This window comes from Eriocheir sinensis, unplaced genomic scaffold (assembly GCF_024679095.1).
Source record: "Eriocheir sinensis breed Jianghai 21 unplaced genomic scaffold, ASM2467909v1 Scaffold559, whole genome shotgun sequence".
NCBI classification, from domain to species: domain Eukaryota; kingdom Metazoa; phylum Arthropoda; class Malacostraca; order Decapoda; family Varunidae; genus Eriocheir; species Eriocheir sinensis.
In genome coordinates, this window is record NW_026111897.1 from 74,738 (window position 1) to 96,038 (window position 21,301).

General features: G+C 43.1%; 1 protein-coding gene across 3 annotated transcripts in view; it reads left to right on the plus strand.

Annotated features, from left to right (window-relative positions):
- The window catches only part of LOC126993100 (uncharacterized), an 89,914-nt gene extending 73,685 nt beyond the window's left edge, over window positions 1-16,229 (plus strand). For 2 of the 3 annotated variants that reach the window (XM_050851935.1, XM_050851936.1), the window contains 3 exons: window positions 12,126-12,230; window positions 14,628-14,757; window positions 14,878-16,229. In XM_050851935.1, coding sequence (XP_050707892.1) covers window positions 12,126-12,230; window positions 14,628-14,715 — 193 coding nt within the window. In that variant the 3' untranslated portion in view covers window positions 14,716-14,757; window positions 14,878-16,229. Of the gene's footprint in view, window positions 1-7,175; window positions 7,204-12,125; window positions 12,231-14,627; window positions 14,758-14,877 lie in introns of all 3 variants that reach the window. The other variant, XM_050851934.1, reaches the window with a different exon arrangement.
- Window positions 16,230-21,301: the final 5,072 nt, after the last annotated feature.

Genomic DNA, 21,301 nt, shown 5'->3' on the forward strand with positions numbered 1-21,301 from the left:
AATGAAGGAAGGGATATGAAGGAAGGAAGGGAGAAAAGGGATATGAAGAAGGAAGGAAGGAAGGGAGGAAAGGAGAAAAGGGATGTGAAGAAGGAATGAAGGAATGAAGGAAGGGATATGAAGGAAGGAAAGGAGAAAAGGATATGAAGAAGGAAGGAAGGAAGGAAGGAAAGGAGAAAAGGGATGTCAAGAAAGAATGAAGGAATGAAGGAAGGGATATGAAGGAAGGAAAGGAGAAAATAGATATGAAAAAGGAAAGAAGGGATGAAGGAATAATGGAAGGAAAGAAGAAAAGGGACATAAAGAAGGAATGTGAGAAGGTTGTGAAGAGTATGGGAAAAGAAGTAACAGAAGATGAAGTTAAGAGGAAAGTTGCAAGATAGAAATAATAGATAAATTGTGAGGTATAATAACACACACACACACACACACACACACACACACACACACACACACACACACACACACACACACACACACACCTGCTTCTCCTGGGCAGTCTACAGGTGTTGGTTTCTTGATTAATTACCTACTAGCCGCCTCTCGTAAATGCCAGGCGGGCTAAGCTAATCAACAGGTGGGGGAGCATTGCAAAGGTGAGCGTGGGCTAATCAAGTCGTCACAGGTGAGGCAGAACGCACGAACGAACAGACAAACTCATCTCCGGACCATAATTATTGTTGTTCGCTAAATTTACGGTTTTCGTAATATGTTTTTGCAGAATTGATTATGTTTTCATTTGTGATTTTCTTTTTAATTTACTTTTTTTACGTTAGGGTTCCGTGAAGTTGTTTTTAATTGGCCGTCCTAAAGTAGCGATATTGAATTTGTTTTCCTACATAGATTTTTGTTCGTTTCCTCTCGAATTATTATTTTCTTCAGAATTGGTATATTATTAATTTCTTTTTATTTTCTATATTTTTTATTTCTCGATTGTGATTTGGTGCCGCTGTTTTTTACTTGGCTTCTTAAAATACTTCTTTCCTTCCTACTGCTACGATTTCCTTGATCCATCTTCATTTCTTCCTTTCTATCTTCTTTTTTCTTATTCTCGGGTCATATACTCCAGCATCTTCCTTTTCATCAGCATCCCTAAATAGTGCATCGTTATTTAACACAAGACTAAGCATATCATATATTAAGATGATTTTAACCTAATGAAAATACACATGATAGACGCATAAGACAGCTGCCGATAAATATAATTGGCAAAAATCACAGGTAAAAACTATTGGCTGTGTATCTAATTGTTTTTATTGATGCAGAACCTCATTACCGTAAAGGCGTCGAGAAATATTATGGTTAGAATAAAATTGCGCATAAACGATCGGGTTAAAAGGTTAATGATATAGATAAGACGTTAATGCCGGGGTAGAAGGGCAGGCAGGTAGGCAGGTAAGTGGGGAGGTGCAGGTATAGAGTGGCCAGGTGAAAGGGGGGGGGAGGTAGAGAAGGGAGAGGGAGGGAGAGGACAAAAAAAAAGAGATACAGGGTTATAAAGTTTATGGTGTGTTGTTAGCGGGACTGATCGACGTGTTATCATCGAAGGGGAACAAAGTGGTTGGGTTCTCGCTCAAGGGGATTCGAACGTGTGTCCTATGGTCGGTTTTATGTACGTTAGGGCCACCAGAGGGCGCCCCGAGAGGAGTTATACGGATAGCTGGTGACGTTTGTGGGAGTTTTGTGGTAGGTGTGACTTTTTTTGCCAGCTGTTTTTTTTGTTTTTAGGTGACGGGTACGATAGTGAATAGGTGCGTACGGTAATGAATAGGGAGATACGGTAATGAGTTGATGTGCGATGTTCTACGTAGTGCGATGTTTGTCCTTGGGGTGGCCGTCGTTAAGTGCGTAGTTCGTAGAGCACTATTTTTGTTTTTGTTTTAGACAGTCTTTTTTTCCGTTGTCAGAGTTGATAGTTGTAAATAGGTGCGAAATGTATTAACACCTGGGATGATTGAGTTTGTGGACCCACCCCCAAATTTTCTTTATAGTTGTTTTATTGTTGGGATAGGTTAGTTTAGGTTAGGCTAGGTTAGGTGAGGTTAGGTGAGGTTACGTTAGATTAGGTTAAGGCAGGTTATGTTATACTAGATTAGGTTAGGTTAGATTAGGTTAGGTGAGTTCAAGTAAGGTTAGGTAAGGTTATTTGCTACATCCACATGCTAACCTGAATATTAGAGTGTGGAAAGAGTATCCTGAACACACACACACACACACACACACACACACACACACACACACACATACACACACACACACAGCCTGTAACTCTTCCCACCCTATCCTTTTCTCAAGTGGAATAGCCCCATTTACATCCATCCCACTTAAGTTATTTGCTTCTCCCACCTTTTCTCCTCCCTTCCTCTCCCTTTGCAACCACCCTTCCTTCCCCCTTCTCCTCCTCCTTACCTCCCTTCGTAACCATCCTTCCCTCCTCCTCCCTCAGTAACCCTCCTCCTTTGTGTAATGCATATTCACAGTCATCTCTCCTGCCATCTTTTTCTCCTCTGCCCTCAGCCTCCATACCTGTCTCCTCTCACCTTCCTCTCCCATCCCTTTCCCATATCTCACCTGCCTCTCTCACTCTGTTTCCCCGTCTCTCTCTTCCCTGTCCATCTTTATCTCTTTCCCTACTCTCTAACTCTTTCACCACCTCCTACTCTTTCTCCTCTCCCAGCCTCCCTCAGCATCCTTCTCTCGTAGCTATCATGAAAAGCACCTCCCGACACTATGCCTTTCCAATGGTTCCTCTGTTGATCCAAATCATTATCGTATGCTACAAATTACCGGTGGACACCCGAGTCGTGGGTGAGGAAAGTGAGGTTAGCAGGGGGACAGTGTGTGTGGGTGAGGTAATGGGAAGGAGATGTGGGTGAGAGCGAGGGGCTGGGGGAGAGAGAGGAAAGATGCAAAAGTATCAGTGAGGAAAAGGAAAAGGAAAGTGGATGAGAGAGAAGAGAAGCGGAGAGCAGCAAATGTGAACTAAGAGAAGGAGAAGGAGAAGGAGTAATTGTAAGAAAAGGAACAAGAAAAGAGCGAAAAAGAGGAGTAGGAGGAGGAGGAAGAGGAGGACGAGGAGGAGGAGAGGAGGAGGGTAGGGAGGTGATGGAGAGTTACCTGTCTGTGCTTTACCTGTGTGTTGATGTTAACGCTCATATGCAACACCTGAGTTAAGAGAAGGATGAGGAGGAGGAGAAGGAGGAGGAGGAGGAGGAGGAGGAGGAGGAAGGGGAAGACGAAGAGGAGGAGGAGGGGGAAGACGAAGAGGAGGTGAAGGGTTAGTTTTTTCGTCTTGTTGATTGCGTTTACCTGTGTGTAGAAGGGACAGGTAAGTACAGGTGGGAGTGGGCTCATCCATATTCCACGCAACTCGCCTTACCTCCTCCTACACCTCCTTGGTCCCGTGTTGTGTGTGTGGTTCCCTGTAGGTCATTTCTTAGGGTGCTGTTGTGAGGAGGTGCGAGGGAGGGCTGGGTTAGGTTAGGTTAGGCTAGGTTTGGTTATGTTACTGAAAGGGAGGAATTGTGACGGAGGGTTAGGCTAGGTTAGGTTAGGTTAGGTTAGGTTGTGTGATACGTGTGTGGTGAGTGGGTGGATGGGTGTTGCTATTGAGGAAGATGTGTTGCTTGTTGCGTTGTTCTTGAGTGTTGCGATGGTTGAAAGCTTGATTGTATAGTTTTCTTGGGTATTAATCACTGTTATAGTGGAGTGAGTTTAAGGGTTATGTTTGTTCAATTAAGTGTCGCTGAATGATATAATATAAATAAGAATTACATTGAAGTTATTTATATCGAGTGAAAAAAAGATAGAATTAAGAAAAGAATTTAATATAGTTCTAGAGCTGTGTTGTAAGGTAAATGATGGTGAGAGACAGGCAGACATACATACAGACAGACAGACAGATAGTACAGAAGGAGAGAAGAAAAATCATCATATAAGTGTTTAAGGAAGTCTCAGTGAACAATTTATATCATTATACATCCATTAATTCCTTTCGTATGATGACCTCACCCTTTGCCTTCCTCCTCTCCTCCCTTCCCCTTCTTTTCATCATTTTTTTCATTCTCATAATTCATCCCTCATTATTTTTTTTCTTCTCACTTATTTTTTTCGACTCATTGGCAAACAGATCATCATTTACTCTCTCTCTCTCTCTCTCTCTCTCTCATTTTTGTCTATTTATCTCCTGGATCGGTCTAGTATATTTTTTTTAAGATTTTGAATGAATCATGAATCTGTACCTAACCTATTATCTACACTCACACACAGAGAGAGAGAGAATCAGCAGCCTGGAGATAACTGTTCTATTGGGATTCAAGAGGATTAATTTGGCGTGGTTAGTATTGGATCCCTTTGCCGTGTAAGCTGAAGGAGGATTAAGGTGACAGGTATACAGTAAGGTGAGGGAGCAGGAGAATTGAGATCCGAATTGGGAAGTGGAGTTCGAGTTTATGGAGGAGAAAGGGGTTCGAGGTGGGAGAAAGGGGATCGAAACTGATATATATGCATGAATGTAGATAGTATGGGTTCGATATGGGAGAAAGGGGATTGAATTATGTATGTATGTATGTATCTATGAAAAACCTGTATTGAAAAGAGGGATAATGAAGTTTTTAGTGATATGTAAGGAATGAAGTCTGTTGTGGTATAAAAATAGGACTCATAAAATGCATATAAGAGTGAAACATCATATACAAGGGATCGGATTCTAAGGCAAACACTTATAAATAGGGTTTGGCTTGGATGCTGTACTCTTGGGATCAGAAATCTTATGGGTATCATTTCATAAACAAAGTGTATTTCTTCTTTACTTTATTTTTGTAGTTTCTGTTCTTCTTATTCCCTTTTGTTTTCCGTTTTTTTCCTATCAATATCCGCTAATGGTGTTCGTGTGTGTATGTGCTAGATAGATAAATAGAGATAGATAGATAGGGTGATAGAAAGTAAATGCGATGGAACACTACCTAGGGTGATATACTAAACAAGTGTCTTCTTTCCACCCTAAATGAAAGTTGTGAAAGGAGAGATTGATGGGTGAAGGGTGTTAGGTGCCGGGGGAGTTGGGTGATGGATGAGGAAGATGGGGAGATGGATGAGCCTACCACCGAGTAAATATTGGTGTGAGGTGGAGTGATCAGGAGGGAGGTGGAGGAAGAGGAGGAGGAGAAGGAGGAGGAGGAGGAAGGTTGGGAATGGGTGGAAGGAATCAGTGTCTTAGTAAAGGTGTAAATGATTTGTTTATTTGTTTATCAGCTTGTTTGTTTGTTTATTTGTTTATGATGGTGTTGTTTTAAGATTATTGCCTCTCACTCGTTTAGATTATTGTTCTTTTTTTCTTCTTTTTCTCTTTCTTGTTCTTCCCCCTCTTCTTCTTTCTCCTCTTGTTTTTGTTTTCGTTCTTGTTCTTGTCCTTGTTTTTCTTGTTTTTCTCGTTCTTCTTTTCGCTCACCTTGTTTTTGTTTTCGTTCTTGTTCTTGTCCTTGTTTTTCTTGCTCTTTCTCATTCTTATTTTTCTTCTTGTTTTTATTCTTCTTTACACCCACTCCCACAAATGCAAACACACAAGACCTTTCCAATCACACAACCCAAAGCATTACTCTCACATCCGAAAACCAAACGCGAATTCAATATAAAACGTACCATCAAACCAAGCGCATATATGCCCGGATTTATGCTGACGGCCGATCAACTGGAGCCGTGTTGGGTTCCCGATAGGTGGATGTCACAAACAGATGGCGGTGTAGATGCAAGGCTGGTGCTGTGGTGTTGATGGTGTTGATGGTGATGGTGGTGATAAGAGTGGTGCTGAGCTGCGTGTGTTAGCAGAGAAGGGGGGGGTGGGGAGAATGGGGAAGGGAGGAGGAAGGGGAAAATGGGAGGAGAGAGGAGGAAGGAGATATATGTAGAATGACAGAGGTAGGAAAGGAATGATAGACGGGATGATTGGAGAGAGATTTTACTTCTACTACTACTACTACTACTACTACTACTACTACTACTACTACTACTATCTATAATTTCATGTCTTTCTATTATCTGATCGCACCTGCCCCTTCTCTTCTCCTCTTTCTCTCTCTTCCATGTTCTCCCTCCCTTCCTCCTTCCTACCTTCCTTCCTTCCTTCCCTTCATACACAGCACCCCAAACCATCCTGAAGGCTACGTGTGTGTGTGTGTGTGTGTGTGTGTGTGTGTGTGTGTGTGTGTGTGTCGTGTGGAGGTCTTCTTGATTCTCTTTCTTTCACAACTTTCTTCCATACACTTTCTTTCATATTATTCTTTTCTGGTTATTCATCTCTCGTTTTCCCTTTCACCTTTCCTTCCTCCTCTACATCCTCCTTTCCTTCCTCCTTTTCCTTTTCTTGCATCATCGGGTCTTCGTGTGAATGACTCTCCCTCTCGTCTACCTTCGCGGGGCAGGTGTTAAGGGTGCAGCGGGGCCTAGATAGCGGACACGGGGTCACGCGGGCCTAAGGGGTGCCTAGCGAGGGTCACGGAGGCGTAATTTGTGCCTATGAGCGGCTCACGAGGGTGTAAAATATGCCTACCTGCGATGGCCTCTGATACTCCTTACCTGGTTTACGAGGGGGCCAGGTGCAGCCTTGAGAGTGCTGCGGCAGGTGTTGATGTGAGTTACCTGCATGTTTTGGGTTAGTTAGCGGCTTATTGGCTTGATGAATGGGAGTGTTGTTATGGTCTGCGGTTCGTCTGCATGATGTGATTGACTAGTGTTGTAATTGTTCTTTTCATATGATTGACTTGTAAGGGAAACTGATGCATATTTGGTGTCGTTAATTTCTTTGTTTTGGCAGAGGTGATTGTATATGTTGTTATTGTTTGTTTTATATATGTGTTACCTGTGTCACGTAGTTAATTAATTAGTGTTTCTTGGACAGATGAATAATACACATTTGGCTTCATTTAGATACCTGTTGTTCCAGTAGAGATTAATGGGTTTTTTTCGGTAAAGAAGACAAGCTTAGAATAAATAAAAAAATAGATTGCTCTAACACCCTCCTCCATATAAATGAAGACAAAAAAAGATATGAAAATTAAGCCATTCTTCAAATTCAGTGCCAGAGGTGTTTTGAGATTCCCCTTGCGCTTATAAAGTGTTGTTGTTTTTTAGTTGTTATCATAAACTCGTATTTCAATATTCTTTTTCTCTCTTTCCAGGTAAGCCAGACTCCCGTAGACGTATAAGGTAAGATAGCAGAAACCTACCCTTCGTACGTACCTCTCTCTCCTTGCTACACACCTTTGCCTGTCCAGTCAGTCCACCTGCCGGCGTAATCAACAGGTGCATCTTAACAGTACACCTCCCACCTGTCTTGCTGTGTACCCACCTTGTGTCAGATCCCACCCACTCACTCCCTTCCGCTTGACGTCCGTTCCCTTTCCTTACCTTTCTATTCCACCCACTTCCTTCAACCTAACATCATTCCCTTTACTCTCCTTCCCATCCCACCCAGCCTATCCCTTCCACCTGCCAACCGCTCCCTTCCCCTCCCTTCCTATCCCATCCTCTTCCACTTAATACCCTTCCGATCCGATTCACATCCTTCGACCTAATATCCACTCCCATTCTCGTGTTTCCCATCCCACCCAACCTATCCCTAGCTTCCACAAGTCTTCCATTACTTTTTCCTCCCTTCCCATTCCACCCAGCCTCTTCTTCCCACCTGCCAACCACTTCATCTACCTCCCTTCCCTTCCCACCCAGGCTCCCCATCTCTTCAGACATCCACTCCCTTTGGCAACCGTCCCCATCCCACCCAGCCTCTCCCTTTCACCTGTCTTCCACTTCCTCTGCTTTCCTTCCCCCTTCATGTTGATTTAATCTCATCCTTCACCTTCTGTCATTCCCATCTCGTACCACCACATGCTTTTTTTGTTGTTGTTCTTTATCTCCCGTTCTCCCCTTCACTCCTCATTGCTTGTCTACCTCCTCCTTCTCTTCCTCCTTTTCCTTTTCGTATTCTTGCCGCCTCCACACGCATTCGTCAAATCTCTCTTCTACATCTTCCTTTTTCTTTATTTTCCTCTCATTCTTTATTTAATTTTTATTCTTTACTTTTATTTTGATTCTTCTCTATTTCGTGATGATCTAGGTCTCTCTCTCTCTCTCTCTCTCTCTCTCTCTCTCTCTCTCTCTCTCTCTCTCACCTTATTTAGCATTACAAGGTGCCAGACATTAATGAGAGAGAGAGAGAGAGAGAGAGAGAGAGAGAGAGAGAGAGAGAGAGAGAGAGAGAGAGAGAGAGAGAGAGAGAGAGAGAGAGAGAGAGAGAGAGAGAGAGAGAGAGAGTGTTAAAAAAAATATAGACAAACACGGACGGAAACGGAGAGATAAAAGATACAAAAGTAATGTGAGGAGAAAGTAATGTGTTCTTGGCGCCATAAATGGGTTAGAGAGAGAGAGAGAGAGAGAGAGAGAGAGAGAGAGAGAGAGAGAGAGAGAGAGAGAGAGAGAGAGAGAGAGAGAGAGAGAGAGAAGGGGAAGCGTGTTACATAAATTCTAGTCAAACACGGACGGAAACGGAGAGATAAAAGATACAAAAGTAATGTGAGGAGAAAGTAATGTGTTCTTGGCGCCATAAATGGGTTAGAGAGAGAGAGAGAGAGAGAGAGAGAGAGAGAGAGAGAGAGAATAATAATGTGTGTGTTAATGAGAAATTTGCTTTCTCATTTTTTCACAACTAATCAAATTTACGAGTGTACATTTTTTATTTGCCTGCTTGTGTGTGTGTGTGTGTGTGTGTGTGTGTGTGTGTGTGTGTGTGTGTGTGTGTGTGTGTGTGTGTGTGTGTGTCTTAGAGAGCGGTTTTTCGCAAAATTAGTAGGTGCACAGAAGCTCATGAGTTTGTGTGTGTACATGTGTGTTTGTGTGTGTGTGTGTGTGTGTGTGTGTGTGTGTGTGTGTGTGTGTGTGTGTCGACATGTACACACGAACACACATACGTACATTGTTTTCAGAAGCAACAGACTAATGGCTCTACCACACTAGTGAAAAAAAGAGAGAGAGAGAGAGAGAGAGAGAGAGAGAGAGAGAGAGAGAGAGAGAGAGAGAGAGAGAGAGAGAGAGAGAGAGAGAGAGAGAGAGAGAGAGAGAGAGAGAGAGAGAGAGAGAGAGAGATTTACATAGATTTACATAGAAAATCAGACCACACAGACCCCATGGTCCAGACTTGGTGGTCTGTCCTTAAACCTAAGTGATTTTACATTAATCAGAAGACTCCAAAACGTTGCATTTCTACTCTAGTTGATATTAAGTTGAAGGAAGTGACGGTCGAGCTTATTTTTGAAGGAGTCAATCGTGTTACACTGGACCACTGATGATGGGAGCTTATTCCATTCTCGCACTACATCGTTGGTGAAGAAAAATTTGGTGCAGTCTGAATTTACTTGTCTACATCTGAGTTTTACGCCATTGTTCCTCGTGCGCAAAGTGTCATCGATCATAAACAATGTTGATCTGTCTACATTCGTGAAACCATTAAGTATTTTAAAACATTCGATCAGTTTTCCTCGGAGGCGACGTTTCTCAAGAGAGAGCATGTTAAGGGTAGAAAGCCTTTCTTCGTAGGATTTGTTGCGCAAGGAAGGGATAATTTTCGTTGCCCGACGCTGAACACCTTCTAATTTAGCAATATCCTTTGCATGGTGGGGAGACCAAAACTGTACCGCATATTCCAAGTGGGGTCTGACTAAACTGTTGCAGAGCGGGAGTATTACATCTTTATTCTTAAATAGAAAGTTTCTTTTAATGAAGCCCAACATTCTGTTCGCTTTATTTGCTGCATCGATGCATTGCTGTGAGAATTTGAGGTTTGACGCGATTTTGACCCCCAAGTCCTTAACGCATTGAACGCTTTTGAGTTTAACGCCGCGCATTTCGTAATAGAGAGAGAGAGAGAGAGAGAGAGAGAGAGAGAGAGAGAGAGAGAGAGAGAGAGAGAGAGAGAGAGAGAGAGAGAGAGAGAGAGAGAGAGAGAGAGAGAGAGAGAGAGAGAATCTGTCAGACCCACCGTAAAAAAGAAAGATATTATGCCCACATCCAAGATTGCTCAGTATACTCACCTCATCAAACACGAGATCCCGGTGAAACAGTCCTGTCCTCTCCTTAGTGTTTCAAGGAAGTTCAATTACCCTCCTGTTTGTCTGTGTGTGTCTGACATGCGTGTTAGTTCACTCCCCCTTCCCCCCTTCCTCCTTCCCCCCTGTGTTAGTTCACTCCCCCTTCCCCCCATCCTCCTTCCCCCTTGTGTCAATTCCCTCCCCCTTCCCCCCTTCCTCCTTCCCCCCTGTGTTAGTTCACTCCCCCTTCCCCCCTTCCTCCTTCCCCCTTGTGTTAGTTCCCTCCCCCTTCCCCCCTTCTTCCTTCCCCCTGTGTTAGTTCACTCCCCCTTCCCCCCTTCCTCCTTCCCCCCTGTGTCAATTCCCTCCCCCTTTCCCCCTTCCTCCTTCCCCTTGTGTTAGTTCACTCCCCTCCCCTTCCTCCCCGTGTCAATTCCCTCCCCCTTCCCCCCTTCCTCCTTCCCCTCTGTGTTACTTCACTCCCCCTTTCCCCCTTCCTCCGTCCCCCGTGTGTCAATTCCCTCCCCCTTCCCCCCTTCCTCCTTCTCCCCTGTGTTAGTTCACTCCCCCTTCCCCCCTTCCTCCTTCCCCCCTGTGTCAATTCCTCCCCTTCCCCTTCCTCCTTCCCCTGTGTTAGTTCACCCCATTCCCCTTTCTCCTTCCCCCCTGTGTCAATTCCTCCCCTTCCCCCTTCCTCCTTCCCCTGTGTTAGTTCACTCCCCTTCCCCTTCCTCCTTCCCCCTATGTCAATTCCCTCCCCTTCCCCTTCCTCCTTCTCCCTGTGTCAATTCCTCCCCTTCCCCTTCCTCCTTCCCCCCTGTGTCAATTCCTCCCCTTCCCCTTCCTCCTTCCCCCTGTGTCAATTCCTCCCCTTCCCCTTCCTCCTTCCCCTGTGTTAGTTCACTTCCCTTCCCCTTCCTCGTTCCCCCTGTGACAGTTCTCTCCCCCTTCCCCCCTTCCTCCTTTCCCCCTGTGACAGTTCTCTCCCTAGTCTCGACGATGGGGTCTGTGTGGTCTGATTTTCTATGTAAGTTCTCTCTCTCTCTCTCTCTCTCTCTCTCTCTCTCTCTCTCTCTCTCTCTCTCTCTCTCTCTCTCTCTCTCTCTCGTCTATACCTCTGAGAAATAGCCTAGTCCACGCTCTCGTTTTCTCTAACTCCTCATTACTTTACGTTTTCTATATGTTTTTCACGGTAGACTTTAAAATGTATTATCTTAAATTGTACAATTATTAGAGAAATCAGTGTATATTAGATGTCGACACCCTCATAATTAAAGATATCGTCTACAGTGTTGATTATGGAAGTGTTTTTAATAGTTTTGGCCTAAAAACTGAAGGAAATGAGCCAAGTACGACAATTTCGTTAGCTTAGACAATTTAGTTAAGCACAAACTATTTGCCCCAACACACGTTAAAACACTTCCTCAATATAATTTAAACCAGTCAAAACAGTAATCACATTTTCTTCAAGCATTTCCCGCCATTAAAACACACATAGAACACAAAATAAGGAACAAAATAACAGGTAACAGGTCAAAGAAGAAGAAGAGGAAGACAAGATGGCCGCCGACCTCTCCTTCCCAGGAAAGATAAACACACTATTTTACCGTTTTCTCCACTTGTAAGGCCTGACGGAGGTGCCTGAGGCAGTATATCATGTGGTAATGGTTCTCCACGCCTTTAGAAACCCACAGTAACCGCCGGAGACCAAGAGAACACGGAGAAAACAGGGAGTGGAGATTGTTGGCGGATTTTTCGTGTTTATAAGTGTGTGTCAGGCACGTCACTCATGGCTGTGTGCGGGGCTGTGTGCGTGTGTGAAGGCCTGTGTGCGTGTGTGAAGGCTTGTGTGCGTGTTTTGGAGGGCGTGTGTGCGTGTGTGTAAAACTCTAGAATGACACCCGCACTGCCTTACACAACGGCCCTGTCCCTCACACACACACAGTCTTGTTTCCATGTGTACAGTATGATATATAGTGTCCCTGTCTTTCCTTACAACCACACAGTTACACTACTAAACATTTCAACGTCACTTATTTTGTTCGGCAGGCTCAAACTCCATCCTGGAGCTCCAGAAGAGGCCCTCTGGACTGGGGCCCAAGCAGCGGTGGACTCTCAACAACAACAACAACAACAACTCCGTCAAGTAACCCAGTAAGTAAAGTCTTGGTTCAGTCTGCTTGTGTCTGGATGCCTTCTGTTACCTTCACTAAAATGGCATATATTTGAATTTACAGATAAAAAAATACAAATTAATTTAATGTTTCATACTTGCATGGTGTTAGTGTGATTGTTAGTAAGTTTATGTGAGCAAGGCGGGGCTTCGTGGTGCAGTGGTTAGCACACTCAGCTCACAAACGAGAGAGCCCGGGCTCAATTCCCGGCGGAGTGGAAAAAATTGGGCGGCTTTTCCGATACCCTACACTCCTGTCCACCCAGCAATGTACCAGGTATTAATCGGGGGTTGTGTCCCATCTCCTGGGGTCTATTCCCTTCTCCTATAATTCCTTCCCCTTCTGTCTCTCTCCGGCATATGACCACAGATGTTGTGTCCCGTCTCCTGGGGTCTGTTCCCTTCTCCTATAATTCCTTCCCCTTCTGTCTCTCTCCGGCATATGACCACAGATGTTGTGTCCCGTCTCCTGGGGTCTGTTCCCTTCTCCTATAATTCCTTCCCCTTCTGTCTCTCTCCGGCATATGACCACAGATGTTGTGTCCCGTCTCCTGGGGTCTGTTCCCTTCTCCTATAATTCCTTCCCCTTCTGTCTCTCTCCGGCATATGACCACAGATGTTGTGTCCCGTCTCCTGGGGTCTGTTCCTTTCTCCTATAATTCCTTCCCCTTCTGTCTCTCTCCGGCATATGACCACAGATGTTGTGTCCCGTCTCCTGGGGTCTGTTCCCTTCTATAATTCCTTCCCTTTCTGTCTCTCCGGCATATGACCACAGATGTTGTGTCCCGTCTCCTGGAGTCTATTCCCTTCTCCTATAATTCCTTCCCCTTCTGTCTCTCTCCGGCATATGACCACAGATGTTGTGTCCCGTCTCCTGGGGTCTGTTCCCTTCTCCTATAATTCCTTCCCCTTCTGTCTCTCTCCGGCATATGACCACAGATGTTGTGCCCAACTTTTTATGTGAGCAATGCAACAAGCTCTTCCACATTTGTGTGTGTCAAGGTTTACTGCCTCAGCTGATGAGGGAGGAGTTGGCGTGAGGGCAACAGAGGGAGTTGTTATAAGTGTGTCTCCTCCTGACCAGTGACATGTTGACACAAACGCAATAACTGAGAACAGTGACCTGCAAGGCGTGGCGTGGGTCCTGCCTGCTTGGGGCACTGTCCCGTCATACCCCTTTCGTGTACAGTTAACCCGGTAGCAGCGACGGGCCAAATTTGTGGCTTTACCGTGTAGCAGCGACGGGCCAAATTTGTGGCTTTACCGTGTAGCAGCGACGGGCCAAATTTGTGGCTTTACCGTGTAGCAGCGACGGGCCAAATTTGTGGCTTTACCGTGTAGCAGCGACGGGCCAAATTTGTGGCTTTACCATGTAGCAGCGACGGGCCAAATTTGTGGCTTTACCGTGTAGCAGCGACGGGCCAAATTTATGCCATGATATAACCCCCCCAAAATAAATGATGCATAAACTGATCACAAATGCATTGATATATATTATGAAATGGTTTGTGAGAGTGATGATTTTTTCTCATTTTTCTCACTTAGAGGGACCATTAAGAAACATGATCCCCGCTGCTAATGGGTTAAAACATTAGCCTCCTTGGCTGTTCCATTAGGGCGCCTCAACGCTCCGTGACGCATCGCTGGGGTCCAGGGGGTTAAGGAAGGAGCCTCGCTGCTTCCAGGTGTGTGTGCATACACACAGTCTCCCCTGGGGGGGTCACAGTGTGGTGGAGAGCCATGTTCTTTCAGCGCTCTGGACTGGTGTAATTTAGCGGTATAGATTTGGCTTCATAATGCAGATTTTTTGGTGTTTTGTGATTGTCTTTTGGGTGTTTTGTGGGCCTGAGGAATGTGTCGCCCCCTGGCACACAGCCCAGCGGGGGTGCGCTTCACTTACATAAACATATTTGTGTCATATAAATTTTGTTTCTATTTTCTGGAAGTGTTTCTTTACTGCACTGCATTCAGGGACCAAAAAAGTATTACCTTGTCTAGAGGCAACACTGTCCCCAGAACATGACCCGTGGGACACTGGTGGACAAAAATGTTTCTTTCTGGGAGATTTTGGTGCTTTTAAATAATGGCCCACCTGTTTGTTGACCCCTTCTCCACCCTTAGGTGTGCCGTAAAAATGCTGGGTGCCGCCCTCTGACCTAACCTGACAAAACCACACGTCTTTACTCCAAAAAATCATCTGTTCTTCCGTACAAATGAGACATTATTATTATTATCTGAGTGAGCGAGGTCATTCTTTGTTATTTTATGCCAGAAGCTGTTGTGTGTTTAAAGATTTAGCTTGAGTGTTTTGGTGCCAATCTGTGCCATTACAGTCTGAAGGAGCTCAGTGGTTGTTGACACAGTTTTTTATGATGCAGAGAAAGGAGGAAGAGAATGGACAATTTACAACAATATGCACAGACAACAAGAAGAAGAAGAAGAAGAAGAAGAAGAGTAAGAAGATGAGGAGGAGGAAGAGAATGGAAGAGAAGGAGCAGCACACTATTGGTGAGTGCTGAGTTTATTTTGTCCTTGTTTCCTCCTCCTCCTGCTTGTTGTTGTTGTTGTTGTCTTTTTTCTTCTGTGTTGTGTCCCTCCTGGTGACAGTTCCTCCTGTGTGTCCAGCAGCTGTCCCCTGCTGATGGCTTACACTTTCTTCCACCGAGGACTACCCCAGCAGCTTACCTAAGGACATGGTGTCGTGCCGTTCATGGGCACTCTTTTAATTAATTATGTAGGTTCATTATAGCTCAAAGTAGAATTAATTATTGATCATTTAAACCACAGAGTAAAATTAGTAGTTTATTCACCCAGTCTTATAAAGCACCATTATCGCACAGGATCATCACCTGTCCAAGTAATATAGGTAACACGACTTTAAGAAAGTTACTTGAGGTAATTATTGCTTAGAGATTCTGATGGTGAATGGTGGACAGGGTCCACTTATTAGAGGTTAGCTTACGTATCTTACATCACTAATTACATTTGTAAATACCATGAACACAGGTTAACATTAACACCTTAAACTAACATGCACACATGGCAATAAGTAGCACCAACATAATAACTGTTTCCACCCACACGGGGAAACACAGACTCCACCATTCCACACCTTAATTAAGTCCTAACTAAAACTAGTGAGTGTTTGCGCTTATCCATTGTTACCCCTGAGAACGACACACATACCACCCTTTTGGCCTTCTCCTTCCTTCCTCTCTTCACACACCCTGCCACAGGCAATCCCCCACAACGCAGCTTCAAAAGTGTTTACTGCTGCATGTTGGCCTTGGTCTGGACGACGCCCAGCTTCCCATCTGTCAGGCTTGCCTTTGGCGCACCTGAAAGGGGCGATGTCGCTCGTGAGAATCCAGTCTCAGTTATAGTATTATAGCCAAAGTGAGTTGAACACCGTGAACAGTTCTTTCCTCACCTGAAAGGGGCGATGTCGCTCGTGAGAATGAGCTCGCTCCCACAACCTAGTGCGAGGAAGGGGCGTTAGTCTCGGCCCCAAAATGCCTTGGTGTGACGTCACGGAGTGACAAACTGACCGCAGGTTAGGCCTGCTTGAGACCTGAGATTTCCTTGGTAGGCCTCCAATATCAATATAAGGTCACTAGTATTTTATTTCCATTATAAATATTTACCGTTCTCCCGCAATAATTAAAAAAAGGCAGATTGACCGCTTTTGGCAACGATACCCTGTTTTGACCCCTGACACCTCTGAATTTTGTTGACACTACAGATTGTAGGGGAGATATGGGAGCACAACAGCCTCTTTGTTTCAACCCCCATCTCTTCCCTCTCGCTCTCTCTCTCTCTCCCTTCTCTCTCAAACTTCTTTCTCTCTCCTCTCATACTTTTCATTTTTTTCTCCTTCTCTTGTGTACTTCCTTCTTTCCTTTCTCTCTCTCTCTCTCTCTCTCTCTCTCTCTCTCTCTCTCTCTCTCTCTCTCTCTCTCTCTCTCTCTCTCTCTCTCTCTCTCATGAGAAACCCACATACATATATAACTGGTTGTGCAAACACCCCAGGTTAACTCTATTTACATGGGGAAAAATACCATTACAATTGTAGTACATTTCGGGCCATTACACTGGAACCATATTTGTTGCCATTCTTTGTATTCTTTCTAGTTTTTTTGTGTTTCTTATGGGAGACCACACTGCCTCCGCATATTCCAATTTTGGCCTAATCATAGTGGTTACTAACTTTTTCTTCATATCCTTATCCATGTAGTGGAATGCTAATCCTATACCTCTCACCATATTATACGTATCACTGAATATCCAATTTACATGACTTTCAGGCTGTTGATTATCTTGTATTGTCACTCCCAGATCTCTCTCTTCTTGAACTCTCTTTAGCCCGTGGGCTTCGGCTATGGGAAAGCCAAGAGGTGGCCGAGAAATGACAACATTACACTGCATTTTGAGACTAAGAAAAGAGCATGGAACGTACATCAGAGTACTCCTCTCATAACCATAAAGCCGTTAAAATATTTACTTTTACTCCATTGTTATGGGCAGTGTTTGTTACAAAACAAGCAGTCGTGACGCGTGGCATCTAGCCGAGAGTCGCTTGTTGTCTACTCTAGAGAATTTAACAAGTGATTACTGTATGGGTAGCTAATTCAGTCTGCCATGACCTTACAACACAACCTGTGACAAATAAGCCCACCTCAAGATCACTCACCCACCACAATGGCCATGCATGGTGGGTTGCGCTATGCTGCCACCACCTACAATTAGCTGGAATTAGGGGTTTTGAGGCGAGCCCCAAACGGGGTCCGCCGAAGCTGCCGGGTTAATATTTCTCCATTTCCCATTTTATATGTCCATTTTGGTCTCCCTTCACTCCTCCCCATTTCCATTACATGACATTTCTTCACATTGAATTTCATCTCCCATTAAATACTCCATTTCCAAATCTTGTTGAGGTCATCTTAGAGAATTTCACAGTCTTTACTGTCTCTAATATGTCTTAGCAATTTTGCATCATCTGCAAACAGGCTCATATAGCTGTCTGCCAGAGGTGGCGCGGTACTGGAAAATCATCAGTGCGGTTGCGGTAACTTGAAATTTGATTCTATTGTAAAGACTTGCTGGAACTTTTTGTTTTGCTCAGTCATGTCTTAATTAAGGATCTTCAATTATCACATTCCCATTGCTCAGTCTTTCCATTGTTTCCCTTGGTGTGATCTTTCCATTTATGAATCTGTAAAACAGTTTGGGTTGTTCCTTGCACCTTCCACAATATCCTTTTCATGCCCCTTCTCTTCTTCCTTCCTTATTTTCACGTATTCATTTCTCGCTACCTTAAAATCTTCTTTATTCCTTTGGTTTTTATTTCTTTTGAATCTTTTCCAAGCTTTGTCTCTTTTCTCTTGCCTCAGCACACCTTGCATTAAACCAGTCCTTTTTTCCTTTTCTTCAGGTTTGTATTCTGGTACAAATTTCATAACCCCTGGTTTATACGCCTCCATGAAAATATCACACTTTTCTTGCACTTCACTTGTTCTCTTTAACTCATCCCAGTCCAGCTCTCCATAGTACTTCCTGAGGTTTTCCGCATCTGCCTTCCTGTAGCTTAACCTGTTTCTTTTATAGGATTCATCCCCTTCACCTCCTTCCTCCTCTGTTACCATCTCTAGGATCACATGGTCACTCTTACCCAGAGGGCGTCCATACCTTAATTCACTCATCAAGTGCATTCCCTTCGTTAACGCCAGGTCCAGTCTCGCTGGTTCGTCATCACTTCTGTATCTTGTGTTTTCCTTCACCCATTGCATCATCAAGTCTGCCATCGTCAATCTTAAAAACCTTTCCCCCCACCCATGCCGTATTACTACCTCCACTTTCAGAAATCTCCCAATCTACCTCCTTGTACTTACAATCACCTCCTAGCAGAAGTCTTTTGTTTGTCTTGAGTAGTCTACTTAAACTCTGAATGGTATCCTCAATCATGGCCTCATATTCATCTCTACTCCATGAGCTAGTTCTTGGTGGTACATACGTTGCTATAATCGTCATCCTTTCTCTGTTTCTGTTCTCCAGATTAACACTCACTATTTCTGCCTCTCCTTCTCCATATACGACTGATTGTACTAATACCTCCTTCCTCGTCATTACCACCACTCCTCCACCACCTTTGCCCTTTCTGTCTTTCCTCCATACATTGTAGTTATTATCAAACACTATTTGGATGTCTTCACTTAGTTTAGTTTCCTACAAGTCACATCTACAAAATTTCGCTTTTTATAGGGTACCGTCATATCTCCGACACGGATAAGGCGTATCTCCTACTCACAAAAATCTATACCGTCACATTTCCGACACATAAACGGCGTATTTCCTACAGACAGCATATTTCCGACTCATATACAGCGTATTTCCTACACACATAAATCAATACGGTCACATTTCCTACACAATACCCGGCGTATTTCCTACACACAAAAATCTATACCGTCACATTTCCCACACAAGGTCCTGTTGTGGTGTCTGTCTCATACATGGCCTGAGTGCACGGTGCGCTGGGTTCGAACCCCGCTCTGGAGTCAATAGTTTTAATATTACAGACTTAATAATACAGACACCGTTACTATACTAAGTTGTTTATTACATGTGTGAACAGCAAACTGGGTAGTGTAGGTTAGAGTAGTGTAGGCCTGTATATATTTCCTACACAATATACTTGGCCTGACTGGTGCGGTGGGTTCGAACCCCGCTGACGAATCATAGGTGCGTGGGTTCGACAGTGGCACTATTGCCGTGCAGACATGCTGCATCATGTACTAGTTGTATTGATACCCTACTGGGGGCAGCAGATTAAAACAACCCAGCAAAATGTCCCACTTGTTGGGGTATTATTCAAGACGGGCCAGAGGTATTTATATAAATGAAATTGTGCCTCTATAATAAAATTGCCAAGTATTTCATTTTTAATGATTTCTGTTTATATATATATATATATATATATATATATATATATATATATATATATATATATATATATATATATATATATATATATATATATATATATATATATATATATATATATATATATATAATTTTATTGATTAAGACATTTTAATAATTTACCTTTGATGAAACTAAGCATGTCATAATTATATCTTTAAATAAAATATATTGAGTCCATTATGTTGAATATTCATTGCCCTAATAATATTATTCTCGGTGTAAAAAATATGCTGGGTACTGTTTTTTTGTGTAGGAGATATGCTGTATACACCATTTTGGTGTAGGAGAAACGCTGGGTACTCCATTTTATGTGTAGGAGATATGCTGTATGTACCATTTCGGTGTAGGAGATATACCGTGTGCACCATTATTGGTGTAGATGTGCCGCATGCACCATTTTGGTGTAGGAGATATGACTGCTGAAATGTAGGAGATATGACAGTATCCTCATTTTTGGAGCCGCGTAGGAAATGTGGCTACGCCCCCGCCAAAGACTGTACCCTCTGCTCAGAAAGGAAGCTGTGACTCACTAGACAGGCAGTTGAGGAGATCAGACTTTGTTCCATGACGGATGTCTCCAAATTCTGAGATAAAAGGTGGATCATGGCAGAGTGTTTTTAATATTATATTCTAGAATATTAGTTGCACTCTCATTTTGACTTTTCCAGTAACTTCTACTGCATGCAAAACCTTATAGTACATGTATTACACTTACCTGTTGAATGTTTACTGGCAAGGTTATTATCCTTTGTTGTTCGGTGGCTGTATTAGCAGCCATGTTGAATTTATAAAATTCAATAGTGTATATACCAGCCTGAAAAAAATAATAACATTACTTTTAAAATTTAATTTGCTTCTGAAAACCACACAATTCAGTTTATATTTGACAGTTGCTATACAAACCGATCATTTTCAACACAAAATCGTTATAAAATCCAATGTGGCCGCCCTGTCATATGGTAATAATGTATACCAATTGATGAAAACATCAATCTAGTGTCTATTTATGAAATAGAAGGCTATAGATCAAGTTGTTTGAATAGAAAGAATAGGTAGAATGGAAAGACGTGGCATTAAGTGATGTGTCATAGGTTTGGTGGCGGCCATCTTGGAAAACGGCCCCCCAAACGGTCATCCATCACTTTTTTTTTTTCCTGGGCCGAGAGAAAATGTTGATCAATATGTCCATCCCCGCCTCTGTACCAATTTTGGCACTTTTGTCCAGCGTCACCATTTTTTGTCGCTAACAGACCTCACTAAAGACATCAACCCCCAGTCAATCAGTCAGAGCATAGCTACGGTGGGGGACTGCATGTGCTTCGCTCTTGCTCTGTGACACTCAAGGCGCTTTGCGTTCCATTTTCCCACAATGAGGGACAAGGTAATATGTTTCGAGGAATACTGGATTTTATTCGTATGGTGTAAGCTTTTCTGCATGTTATACCGTATCTACAACTGTAATAAATTGCAAGTGGAAAGAGCTTTACAGTCTGTAATAACCTGATAATAAGCCAATGAAGTAGTGAAGAGAACCACATTATAATTTTACTTTGTACACTAGCTTATAATTTTGCATTTAGTAAAACCAGGCCAATATTTTGCATTTAGGAATACTATTCAATTATTTTGCATTCACGAATACTAAGCTATTATTTTGCATTTATTAATAATATTCTATTATTTTTCATTTTGGAATACTATTCTATTATTTTGCACTATAAACACTTGCCTGCGCCATGACGGGCTGGGGCCGAACAACATCCAGGCCCCTCAAGCAAGCCTACCGGCGCTATAGGCGTAGACGAAAAAAAAAATAATAATAATAATAAATAAATAAAATTAGGTTATTATTTTGCACTTAGTAACATTACGTTATTACTTTGCATTTAGGAATACTATGCTATTATATTGCATTTAGGAATACCAGGCTATTATTTTGCATTTAAGAATACTAAGCTATTATATTGCATTTAGGAATACTAGGCTATTTGCATTTAGGAATATTAAGTTATTATTTTACATTCGTAAATACTAAGTTATTATTTCGCATTTAGGAATACTAGGCTATTAT